Here is a 13,477-nt window from a genome sequence, read left to right as displayed (position 1 = left end):
ACTTACTTTTTACAATCACATTTATAATACTGACATACAGAAATAATACAGAAATAATGAACACAGTTCTCTGATAACAGCCATGCACATCGCGACACTTGTATGACAATATAATAGTTTATTTCAATTTTACATCTCTAATCCCCAGCCCCTCCGCTAATTTTTTAGGGGCTTTAATTAAAAAGCATAAAAGAATAAAACATTAAATAAGCAGTCCTTTCGAAATCCCATGAAAAATAATTCAGATAACTATGATATTTTTTATTGAACGAGTACTAACTTGATGAAATATTTTTCTATGGAGGTAAAACCCCTTGTGTTGTATTTTAGAGGAAGGCATCTTAACATTTCAAATTTTATGTCAAGGTTTAAAGAAGTAAATCGTTTTCCGCAACGTCAAAACACACACTTAGTAATACTATTTAATCCATTGAACTCTTTTTTATATATAAGCACTATAATGTTTATTTTTTTTTCTAAAAAAAATTATTTCGTGCATTTTTGTGATAGTTTATTTATTGTATTTGATGTAAATAGTAAATTGTTTACTTGGAAAATCAAAGGAACAGAAATCGGTATATTCAAATCTCTCTCTCTCTCTCTCTCTCTCTCTCTCTCTCTCTCTCTCTCTCTCTCTCTCTCTATATATATATATAAATATTGTTGATCCGTAAGATTATAGTTTAGATTTTGGTGAGTAATTGAAATCTCACACTTATAAATATCTCGTTTGTATATGCGCTTTACATATTAATATATAAATGTATGATCTATAGGTAGGAACAAATAATTACACAAACGTGATGCCATATTATTCTTAAAGTAACCCTCGTTCATGAGTACAAGAGTGAAGACCATGTTAATTTCTAAATTCATAACGCAGGTTTTGAAACACCGTCTCTGACCTTGACATTAATTATTTTTGTATTTTCGTTTTTAGCTTTATATTTATGTCGGTATTGACTGAACCGAAGATCAAAAGACTATCGGGAAAACAAAATGAAAGTAAAACCTGACGTATGTCGCTATTAATAGATCGGGGTTTTCTACGAATTGTTTACATTTGCGCATTAAAATAGTGTACAGCTAATACCTAAACCTGATTTCAAAAAACCGAATTCACAAATATCCACAGGGTATAAACCAGATTATTCAAGAATTTCCATTCAGAATGACAGATATCTAACATATGAACGTACTGGATTTGGAATCTTAAAGAAGAGCGAAGGTAGGTTCGTGAACATAGCACATATTGAAGAGAATTTCTGTTTATCGTAACTACAATTCTTTCCTATGTTTATGAAGTTTTCTACAGGATCTTGATAATTTAATATGAAACCATAAATCGACTATTTCATATCCATCCTTTTGAAGATAATGTAAATAATGTAACTACTAATCCGTTAATTTATATTAATTTTAAGCGAGACATATATATACATTGTTCGAAGAGAAATTTCTAGAGAAATCGATGGCGAGTGATGGTGTTACATTTTCCATACATGTACATGCAAATTGAAAGTATATGTTCACAAGCTCTAACTGAGTACCCTCAGTAAATTCCTTAATATCATGGAGTATTCTTTACAAGTGCATGCTGTTGAAACTTAAGCAAACACTTCATTTAATTGCTTGTATAAATGCTAATGCAACTCTTGTTTTTTTATCTACCCCCCCCCCCTAAAGAAGGAGAATGAATTACATAACTTTAATAAAGCAGTTATTTATTCATGCTTTAATTCTATACCTTCGTCCCTATGATTACTGTTTTAGAATTAAAGAAGTGAAGAAATTTATCAAAAGCTACAAATGAAGGAAGTTATCAAATATATAATTTCAGAATATTTTTCACCCGGAAGAATTGTTTAAAAACGTCCACCCCTTTTATACAATATGGATACGGACTCGGACTGGCAAAAATTTCTTCAGGCGACCCATGTGTGTCTAGAACAGGGGGATATTGCCAGAGCCAGAGTATTTGCATCACAGTTGTATGAATCCATAGGGTTATATCATTTAGAGGAGCAGGACGACGAAGCGACGTCGAAGGCATACAATGTGTGTTTGACGGAAGCTTTACAAGTATGTTGAAACCAGTATAAACACAAGTTTTAAATTAGATTGAAACACAACATCGTTAACTGTAAAATTCCGTTTGTGGTCGAAAGGACTATATATCATGAGAGTCAACCCCCCCCCCCCCCAATGATTAAACATATTTTGTTTTGTTATCTTGTGGAAGAATTGGTTTAAGACGTATTTTTTATGCATTTGTTTCATTTTAGAAGATACGCTATATTTAGAATTCAATCAAAATAACAAATATTTAATCCCCCCTCCCTCCGAGACAACTTGTAGTAGATGTACATAAATATATATATGAAAATGTCAATGAAGTAAAATTCATAAATATTAAAAAGATGCGATTTTTATGCAGATGTTGAATATATCGCATTGAATGTTCAGTATCACCAGGGTTTTTTTTAAAGCATGAAGTATAATTATAAAGTTCAAAAATCATGTTTAACACTATCGAATGTATTTTCTTTGACAGCTGAATGAAACTGCCTTAGCAGTGAAATGCTTTTACAGAAGTAAGTAAAATGGTGTTTTGGTTCAAATGAAATATATTCAATTTATACATGTTTACCAAAAATGGATAAATGGAGCCATTCATAACGATTAAAAAAATATTTATATCTACTGTTGATTTATTCAATATTTATTTTCACAGTGAAATTACATGCACAAGACTACATCCATCCTGGACAGGTGTGGGCAGATATCTTGACAAATGAAGAAATATCTTTGGCGGTAAGTGTTACAAAAGTAACGAACAGAGATCCAGTGAATAACGAGCAGTAATTTACAGAATGTGCCAACGTATAGCCGTTCTTAACCATTTTGTCATAAATTTTCACTAACAACCTACTGCCTATAAATTTGTTAATATGAATGATATAATTGACATAAAACAGATACTAGTATACATAATGTTACTGTGACAGTACTTTAAGAGTTTTTGGAATGCATTAGCTTAGTTACTATCGAAAAATTGAATGTCAGTCCAACCTTTATATTAACATATACACCTTAATTAATCTAATTCATAATAAAAAATATAAATAAAATCATAATATTCAGAAAAAGTTGACGATTCTCCGCGATGTCCAGCTGATCATTAAAGAGTACAAGGAGAATATCACCAAACTGATACAGAGCATCCAGGAACTACAGTTCTGCTATCAGATGTTGCTGCTACGATACACAGCCGACAGTGCAAGCAAAACCATTATTTTGCGGGAAGTTCTCTTGTTTGATGTTAACAATGGCTGGAATTTGCTTGAAAAGGTAAAGTATGGAAGGAGTTGTTTTCGGAAAATAATATATACATGTATTCTCTTTCATTTTATATGTTCAGTTTTGATTCCTTAAGACCAACTTTGTTTTTGTAGAGTTGGAATTGAGAAACGAATGGTTAATTGATCATTTATTAAAACAGGCAAAATATATATAAATATAAAATGTGCTTTTTATTGATCCAATTATTACTTTTAGGGAAATCCTGCATCGGTGTGTAAGACATGCAAAGAATGTAAGTACACACAAACTTGTTACATGAGAGTAAAATCAAAATTGGCGTAACACTATTTACCTTTCACGAAAATGTGCAAAATACTTCAAGTAATTTATTTGATCAAATTATTTTTTTAGTGGAGAAATCATATAACTCGGATCCTAATCTAGCGTTGGTCATGGAGCTCTGGGCTGCAGCTTTAGAACGGCTAGGTATGCTGGATGTAGCAATCAACAAAGCCGAAAACGCTATTGCTATGGCAAAACCGGTGAGTGCAATTTAACTAATGTGCAATTCAAAAATACTATTTTTATAGTTTTAATTTTACACGTCAGTTTTTTTTATTATTGTACAGAGACACAATAAAGCCTCGTTTGAAGAATTGCTGACAAGACTACAATCAAAGGTGGCTCAGATACAGGAAAAGCAAACAAAACCTAAACATGAATCGGAAACTAACCAAAACAAAACCAAGGTAGTGTGAAGTTCACATTGATTGATAATCATATAAATCAGTGTTTGATTTAAATATGTTCAATGTTTTTTCAAAGTTCTTTTATATCTTATCTTATCAGAATAAGTTGGACACGAGACAGAGAAGGCCCCGTAAGAAAGGTAACCACGTAAAAGATTTGTAAAACTTTTTGATTGCAATAACAACTACGATGGATAATTGTCAACCAGTACATTCAGTATCATATTTCTGTATATTGAGTTACTTTGAATTATTACAGTCAGGAAATCTAAAGATCAGGGAAATTGTGAAGACGAGACAGATAGCATGGACATCCATGGAGCAGATTCAAGTCCGTCAAAAAGTGATGAAGATTTTGAAATTGTACCAACCCTGGCAGATAACTCCCCTAAAAGCTGGAAAGATGTTACAGATTTTGACCTGCCTGTAGGCAAACCTAAACGCAAACGAAGACGTCATCGAACTGGAGATTCTGGTTTGTCCTCCACTGGAAATCAGAGTAGAACAATCGACCAAGAAAGCGAAGGACAATCCGAGGAATCGTTCGCCTTCTCTAACTTGCACCAAGCCGATTTACAAGACAGTGAAGACGAGTTCCAACCAATACCTAAGAGTTCATTGCACAGTCTTCATTCTAGTAGTCAAACAGCAGAAGATCAAACATTGTTGTACTTGCGCCAAAACGAGGATTCAAACGGAGATGAAGTTGTCCAAGAGGATACTTTTTTCAACGAAAGCTGTGAAGGTCAAATGAATTTTCCGGAAATGAAGTCAGGTCTTATCCATGACATTGACAATATGATTTTGCGAAATGGTATTGAGTTGTCTGAAAGATTTATTGGAAGTTTTTCAAGGAGCAAAAAGAAGTTTGCCGAGTACCCAACTTTGTACTCAAAGGAGGAGGCATTGCGACTATGCTCAAAAGATCCCCACAAATACAAACATTGCAAGATTAATATTGAAAATGCACATGGAGCAGTATGTACAAATGTGAACGATAACGACAGTGTGAAAAGCATTGAAATATCAGGTCGATCGAAATGCGGAAAAGTTTACAGTGAAGACGAAGTTGTAGTCGAAATCATCAGTGAACAACCAGAATGTATTCCACGACTAAACAAAGTCATTAATGCCAATCTCCAGTGTAATGATAAAATCTATGGAAAAGTAGTCGGGATAACAAAACGCACGCGATTTGCTGACATCAAGAATCCCGTATTTCTCTGCACAATTGACACTGAATCCCATCTGATGAAACCAATTTGCAAAACAGTTCCAAAAATAAGTGTATTACATCATAACTGTGAAAATCAGTTTCAAGTGGAAACATACCGATTAGACGAGAAGATGAAGGATCTAAAATTCGAAGAAGTGAGGCAAATTGATCCGGCTAATCGCAAAGGTTATATGTTTTTAGTTTGCCTCATTAACTGGAATGAGCTATACCCTGTTGGTGCAATTTTGTCTGTACACAGTTTTAGTGAGAGCATAGCACAAAGTTTGAAAGTGTTGTGCCTTCAAAACCAAATTCCGACCCACTACAAGCCGGAAACTGTGGAACGAACGAATGAGATAGTTCAAAACCCTCTCAAGGAAAGACCAGGGGAAATAAGAGAGAATCTTGCGGATGAGCTTCTGGTCTTTACTATTGATCCTCCTGGATCGAAAGATTTAGACGATGCGTTGAGCGTGAGGAAAATTGGAGATAGTTGCTACGAAATAGGCATACACATTGCTGATGTTGCGAGTGTTCTGGAGAAAGATGATCCTATAGACATAGAAGCCCAAGAAAGAACAAGAACGTTTTATCCAGGAGAGGGATACCAACCCCATCACATGTTGCCAGAACCCTTGAGTACAAATATATGCAGCCTGTTGCCCAACGAAAACAGGAATGCACTCTCTATTTTCTTCAGATTCACCTTTAACTCATCTGGATATGTGGAAAACACATATAATCATTCCATCAAAAAAACTATAATAAGGTCCAGGTGCCAGTTCACATATGGAGAGGTGCAGAGGATAATTTCAGATGGTGATACGGAAAGCGAGTTTCAGGAACAGATACAAATCTTGCATAGAATTGCAGGACAACGACGAAGGACACGTTTAGGAAACAAAGTTTTCGCATTTCCATTTGAGGGAGATGGTTTGACTAGTCGTGACTCCTATAACTTGGCTGAAGATGCCCACAATCTTGTTGAAGAGTTTATGATATTAGCCAATTACGAATTTGCATTACATCTTTATGAAAAAGAAAATTTTTTTGCATGTTTACCACTAAGAGTACAAGAAAAACCGTCAACAGAAAAAATGCAAGAATGGTTGAAACACTACCCGCTGATAGGAAAATTTGTCTTGAAAATTCAGCATTTGCCCTTGTCAGATACCACAACAATCGATGTTACGAAAGAACCAATAAAAAGATGGAATAAAATATTTCCAATTCAAAAGCATGTGTGGGAGAAAATGACTTCGAGTTTGAAAAATGATCAATTTGAAAATGTACGACAGCTTGTCGGAACTGATGAACTTCATCCCATGCAAGCCCTAGCGTTTGAGGCTTGGATTGGTTTCCAAGAATCTGCAAAATACAAATGTTTGGGAAATCTGACAACAAGAAATAAAGCCATTCATTTTTCTTTGGGAATTTTTCCTTATACGCATTGTACCTCTCCAATTCGGAGATACTCTGACATTATCGTTCAGAGAATGATTCATGCTTCGCTTGATGGACACATATCTCCGTATACGAAAGAAGAAGTAAATGGACTTTGTGACAAAATTAATGATGTCGCCAAACGAGGACGATCATTTGAAAAACAATGCTATGCTCTTCATTTAGGGAAAAAACTATCCAAAAAATCTATTTTGTGCAACACAATGATAAGAGAAGTCAATGAAAAAGAAGTTTCACTTCATTTTCCAGGGATGCGGAATCTTTCAAACGATTGTAAGGACATTCCATTTTACGTGTTGAAAGTCAACACTAAACCATCAATCAAACTAGACGAAGACTCAAGACCATTTGCAACACTGACATGGCAACAAAGACTTTATTCATTTACTGGGTATGCCCCGAAAATACAATTTCTAAAGAAAGCAGCAGTTGCGCGAATAGACCCACACCAACGCGTTGTCTTCCAGCAAATTCCAAAATGGCAGAAAATTTTGAAAGCAATAGTAAACAGAAAAGACAGTCATCTCAAAGGAGCGTTCTTCGGAACAGATCATCCTGACGTCAATATGAGTAAATCAGTACCAGCATGCTTCAATACAGTAACTGACGTTAGCTCTGAAGTTAGAGATGGTAACATTATACAACAGTGCTGTGACTTCAGCATGAGTTTGAGCCATGGTCAAATTTTAGCCGTACAGCTTTCTGCGGAACCCAGAAAAGGAGTTATTGTTCCAACGGTTCAAATGGTGGATATCACAAATAATGTAAAATTATGCATTCAGCATATTTCAGATCCTGTTAAATGTTTTGCTCGATATTCAAGCCAAAGGGTTCCTCGACAAATAAAATCACCTGTTGAATACGTCAAGATATGGCTAAGCATTTTCCGTATGGAGTCTGCTGTGAAAATGACACAAAACATTCCTGTTGTTATCAATGACTTGCCAGTAATTTTCTCAGAAAAATCGGAGATCAGCGACTGTCATTTCATTTTGCACAATTCATTTTGTCTCAAAAGAGATATTGATTTTGTTACATTGTCAGAGAAAATGATTCTGTATGGTGATGCAGTCAAAGATGAAGGAGAAGAAGAAGATGAGCCAAGATATCTATTAAGCTGTGATAGTGTCTGTATTCGTTGCGACTTAAAAAATGGAATCCCAACCAATCGCGTCACGAACGAAACACCACCAAGTGAAAGACTTCTATGGATTGGTCACGGTGAGATCAATATCTTGCAAAAAGGCAAAAAAAATGGCAAGAAGAAATTTCATATTCGTTTGCACAAAGACAGTCCAAAACCTACTGAGACTATGTGTCAGAACCCGCCGCCACGCTGTAGTGTCGAACTTCTTCAAAAAGGGGAAGCGGAAAAGTAAGTAGTATTTATTGAAGTTTTCTTAAAAGATGTAAGAAATAATTCAATTTATATGAACTACGGGTACATTATATATATACAGTAAAACACGCTTATAACGAAGTCCCAGGGACGGGCAATTGTACTTCGTTATAAGCGTAATTCGTTATATCCGTCAAGTTTACAACATGAAATAAAGTCACAGGGAATGAAAATCACTTCGCTGTAAGCGTCAATTCATTATAAGCGTGTTCGCTATAACCGTGTTTTACTGTATATTCTTCGTTTTAGGCGAGTTGAGGCAATCATCAGTTGTCTGGGCAAAGCAACAAATCTAGCTAAGGCTATTGCACTTGGAAAGAAGATTCCTAAGCTTGGTAAGAAGAAAATTTTCATTTTACATGCATTCCTGATATTTTTGGGGTTTAGTTTTGATTTATTTAGAAATGATAAAAATTATTTTATAGATAAGGACCATGCTGTTATGGCAAACAAAACACAGCCTGATGTTACAATATGTGGTTTAGCACCAAATAACACTCAACAACTGAAGGCAATACAGCGTGCAATAAGTTCCCGATTTACTCTTATCCAAGGGCCACCAGGTATGCGTAAGAAAAAACACCATTGATAATTTTTAAAGCAACATTTTAAAAAATAAAACTATTTTCACGACGCATTTTTGTTATTTAGGTACCGGGAAAACATACACTGGAATAAAGCTTGTCTATTTGTTTGTGGAGATAAACAATCAACTTCGACAGAATGGTGGTGAACACAAGCAAGTTGTGTTCTGTGGTCCTTCTAACAAATCTGTGGACTTGGTTATACGTAGGTTTTTTTCTCCATATAGAAAAATCATAATATTTTAATTCCTTCTAATGAAGATTCATATAATTTACTTTGTCTTGTATTATATACATACAAATGTTTGTGAACCTTTTCAAAATATAAGCGATTTCGTTGTAGGTTGGATGTTGAGAAAATTTAAAGATATGTCGCCCAAGATGGTACGCATGTACGGAAGTTCAATGGAGAGCTCTGATTTCCAAATACCTGGGAGAGAATATATGAGTAAAAGGTCGTGCAGAGATAACAAACCAGATCCAGATTTAAAATCTGTGACACTCCATCATCTAATAAGGGCGGAAGGAAAACCGTACTCTGCAGAACTTAAAAACTATGATAACATGTTTAAGAATAACCCATGCTTTTCTGACCATGGTGAAATTATGAATTACAACAAAATCTTAAGTAAGGCAAGTCAAGAGGAGCTGAAGCACTATGACGTCATATTTTGCACAACAGCTGTTGCTACCAACTGGAGATTTTTAAAGGCGACGCAAGGAAAAATTTTCCAAATGATAATCGATGAAGCAGGCATGTGCACGGAGCCAGAAACTCTTGCACCAATCATATCCTCTAAAGCAGAACAAGTTGTTCTTATTGGGGACCATAAACAGCTTCAACCAGTCGTGCTTTGCTCTGAGGCAGCGTCGCTTGGGTTGGAAAAATCTCTTTTTGAAAGATACGCTGACCAAGCTGTTTTCCTGGATTGCCAGTACAGAATGGTAACTGTCATGAGAACGCTTGAATTAAACTATTAAATTTCATTGGAAAAACAAGTGCATGATTGCATGCCTGTGTATTTATACGTATCTTTCTTTTTGTTTTAGAATCCAAGAATATGCGATTTTCCCTCCAAGCAATTTTACGACGGAAGGTTAGAGACAATGCCTTCCATCGCTTGGAAAGTTACTGAACCGTTATCCTTGTGGCAAGTTCCTAACGTACCAAACCTCTTTTGTCACGTTGAAGGGGAGGAACAAACTCTCAGTGTTTCCACTGATGAAGGCAATCAGCAGTCCAAGAGCAACAAAGCAGAAGTTGATGAAGTGGTATGACTTTTATTAAAAAGTTCTGCTTCTTGTATTCAAAAGAATTTAGTGTTTTTTTAGTTTAATTGAAATATATAGATATATATGTTCTGAATATCTATGGAAACTTATATAAAATCAATTATAACATTATTTTCGTTTTCTTAGATTCGAATCTACAATGAACTTATCACGCGTGAAAAAGTCAACCCTCGTCAGATCAACGTTATATCGCAGTACAACGCACAATGCTCTGCAATTAGAGAGGCGATGAAAAAAGAAAAGTTTATCAACTTCAATGTCAACACCGTTGTTGCCAGCCAAGGTGCGTTTTTAATGATTTTTATCATAATTTAATGAATTGTATTTTTTCAGATGTGAATTCATCAATTCATCAGCTTTAATACTAGTACATGAAGTATCTATTTCATCAAAAATTAGAACACGTCAAAAGTAATTTATTTGTTTGCATTTTGATTTTTATCAGGTGGAGAATGGGATTACGTTATATTCAGTACCGTCAGATCACTCCCGGATTACAGGATAGAGCCGAACCCGACTCTTGGTTGGTGCAAGCAAAACCTCGGCTTCATTACTGATCAGCACCAAATAAACGTTGCTCTCACACGTGCCAGAAAAGGGCTCATCATCATAGGTCAATACCTTTTTTGTAGTATGCTCTGAATTCATTACTGACATGTAAATTTCCTGTTGCATACCAGAATCAGCAATTTGTCAGTATTTAGGGGAAATATGATACTTCCCTTGTCTGTATGTTGTGCAATTCTTTCCATTTGATTTGAATTTTATTATTAATTTTAAGTCAAAATCTATTGCGACACCACTCAGTTCGATTGCGTAGTATTAGAAATATCCACTAAAGTGTTTTCCAATTTTTTGTTTAGTAAATGAAGTATTGTAATTGATCCCAAAATATTTTCCTTTTTAGACTTAATGAGAAGTTGTTATATAATAGTGTTATCATTTTAACAGAATGTACTAGTTACTTTAGCATGATCACAATTTTTTTGCTTGACACGAATCATCAGATTGAACACGACCCAAAGCTAAGCGCCTAATTTTATGAATTGATGTATGGCATGATGCGGCTTTCCGGATTAAGACACTATGATGTAAAAAAAAAATTACACTTGCTATCATTATAATTAGATTTATGTATAATGTTTTTCTTTGTTTCAGGAAACAAAAACCTTATGAAATGCGACAAAGTTTGGAAGGAGTTGCTGGAACACTACGGTCGTCAAGGATGCGTTGTTGACGCGGAATGCGTCAAATCCAGGCGTCATAAGAAGAAACGCAAACAGAAAGAAGCATCAAAAGAGGAATTTTATTCCTAAAAAATGCAGTTGTTAATATCCAGTCTATATTGCCTGATCACGTATATTTTATTCGTAAGATTCAATATTTCAACCTATTCATTACCATGGTAAATTGATTTAACATATTTTTTTCTTCACATGTTTACAAATTCTTATGTTGAAAGCTTTGTATAATTTGATGCAAATTTTCATCTTTTGTTAACAAATGTTTAAAAATTGTCATTTAATTGAATAATTGATGTTTACATTCGGATGCCTTTTCTATCTTTTCTCTTTTTATGATATTTATTGATCTGTGAATAACGGATTGCAATCTACTTTTTTGCTTTTTCTAATGTCTTCATTATTTATTTTTTGATCTCGTCTTTGTAACTTTTTTTTTTTATTACATTTTTGATATAATTTTGGTGTCTGTGATACAAGTGATAATTTTTAATGTATAATAGTTTTGCTTTTATTGTTACCTTGATAACCTTTTACTGCTGTAATATCTTCGCGAGTGTAATTCGGATATACCATGAATACACGTAATTCTTCATGTTGACTTTGACCTGTCTTTCACTTTTAAAAATAAACAAACAAAAAATAACAAACCAATTGTCTGTTCTCTTTATATTTGATTGGATTTTTGGCAGCTAGAGTGCAGCTACTGAATCTGCAATTAGTATGTAAATTCTCGACTCTAAAATTAAACAAGAGGCCCAGGGGCCACATCGCTCACCTGAGCAACAATTGCCTTAATTCTGATCAAATTAGCATTACAGTATCAAACTATCTTGACAACTAAGTACAATAGATGTTGCTAAAAAAAAATTGAAAATCTGCCAATTTTTATCCACCTCTTTTTTTTGGTAAATACCAAGCCCTTTTTGTTGTTGTACCTGTAAGAAGATTTTTCTCTATTCCTATATTATACCCCCCCCCCATTTCGTGGCCCCACTTTTCTCTAGGGAATCATGGTTTCATCAAACTTAAATCTGCATAACCTGTGCTTTCACACTAAGTACTGAGTTTTGGACCGAAAACTTTCCCAGAATATTTTTAAAGATTTTCTCTATGTAAAATTAAAACCGACATCACGGCCCCGCCCTATCACTAGGAACTGTGATTTTGCAAACTTGAATTTACACTACCCGAGGATGCCTCTACACAAGTTTAAGCTTTTTCTGGCCAAATAGTCTTTAAAAAGATGATTTTTAAAGATTTTCTCTATATATTCACATGTAAAAATTCATCCCCCATTGTGGCCTCACCATACCCCTGGACTATTATTTAAACAAACTTGAATCTATACCATCTGGGGATGCTTCCACTCAAATTTGGGCTTTCCTGGCCTAATAGTTTTTGAGAAGAAGATTCTTAAAGATTTTCTCTATACATAAAAATTTATCACCCATTGTGGCCCCGCCCTACCCCCAGGGACCATGATTTGAACAAACTTGAATCTACATTATCTGAGGATGGTTACACGCCAATTTGAGCTTTCTTGGCCAAATAGTTTTTAAAAGAAATTTTTTAAAAAGATTTTCTCTATATATTCCTCTATAAAAATTTATCCCCCAATTGTGGCCCCACCCTACCCCCGAGAACCATGATTTAAAAAAACTTGAATCTACACTATCTGAGGATGTTTCCACTCAAATTTGAGCTTTCCTGGCCTAATAGTTTTTGAGAAGAAGATTTTTAAAGATTTTCTCTATATATCCTATGTAAAACTTGATCCCCGCATTTTGGCCCCACCCTACCCCCGGTTACCATTAGTTGAACAAACTTGAATTTACACTACCTGAGGATGCATCCATTTTAATTTGAGCTCTTCTGGTCTCATAGTTTTTAAGAAGAAGATTTTTAAAGATTTTCTCTATATATTCCTATGTAAAACTTGATCCCCAAATTGTGGCCCTCCCTACCCCCGGGGACCATGATTTGAACAAATTTGAATCTACGCTACCTGAGGATGCTCCCATTTTAATTTGAGCTTTTCTGGTCTAATAGTTATTGAGAAGAAGATTTTTAAAGATTTTCTCTATACATTCCTATGTAAAACTTGATCCCCCTCTTGTGGCCCCTCCCTACACCCGGAGACCATGATTTGAACAAACTTGAATCTACACTACCTGAGGATGCCTCCACACAAGTTTAAGCTTTTCGGGCCGAATAGTTTTTGAGAA

The 13,477-nt window shown here is 34.8% G+C and overlaps 1 protein-coding gene across 1 annotated transcript; it reads left to right on the top strand.

The window, feature by feature from the left end:
- Positions 1-1,059: 1,059 nt before the first annotated feature.
- LOC128166599 (helicase with zinc finger domain 2-like) lies at positions 1,060-11,894 on the top strand. Its single transcript, XM_052831874.1, has 18 exons — positions 1,060-1,228; positions 1,841-2,082; positions 2,555-2,594; positions 2,735-2,814; positions 3,145-3,351; positions 3,559-3,595; positions 3,715-3,845; positions 3,933-4,052; positions 4,153-4,192; positions 4,312-8,107; positions 8,381-8,466; positions 8,557-8,694; positions 8,783-8,920; positions 9,059-9,660; positions 9,766-9,987; positions 10,135-10,291; positions 10,454-10,621; positions 11,167-11,894. Exons 2-18 carry the CDS (start codon positions 1,894-1,896, stop codon positions 11,322-11,324), a joined length of 6,309 nt encoding a protein of 2,102 aa, XP_052687834.1. The 5' UTR covers positions 1,060-1,228; positions 1,841-1,893; the 3' UTR covers positions 11,325-11,894.
- The last annotated feature ends 1,583 nt before the right edge of the window (positions 11,895-13,477 follow it).

This window comes from Crassostrea angulata, chromosome 10, assembly GCF_025612915.1.
Source record: "Crassostrea angulata isolate pt1a10 chromosome 10, ASM2561291v2, whole genome shotgun sequence".
Taxonomy (NCBI): Eukaryota; Metazoa; Mollusca; class Bivalvia; order Ostreida; family Ostreidae; genus Magallana; species Magallana angulata.
This window is presented reverse-complemented; position numbering and strand designations above follow the sequence as displayed.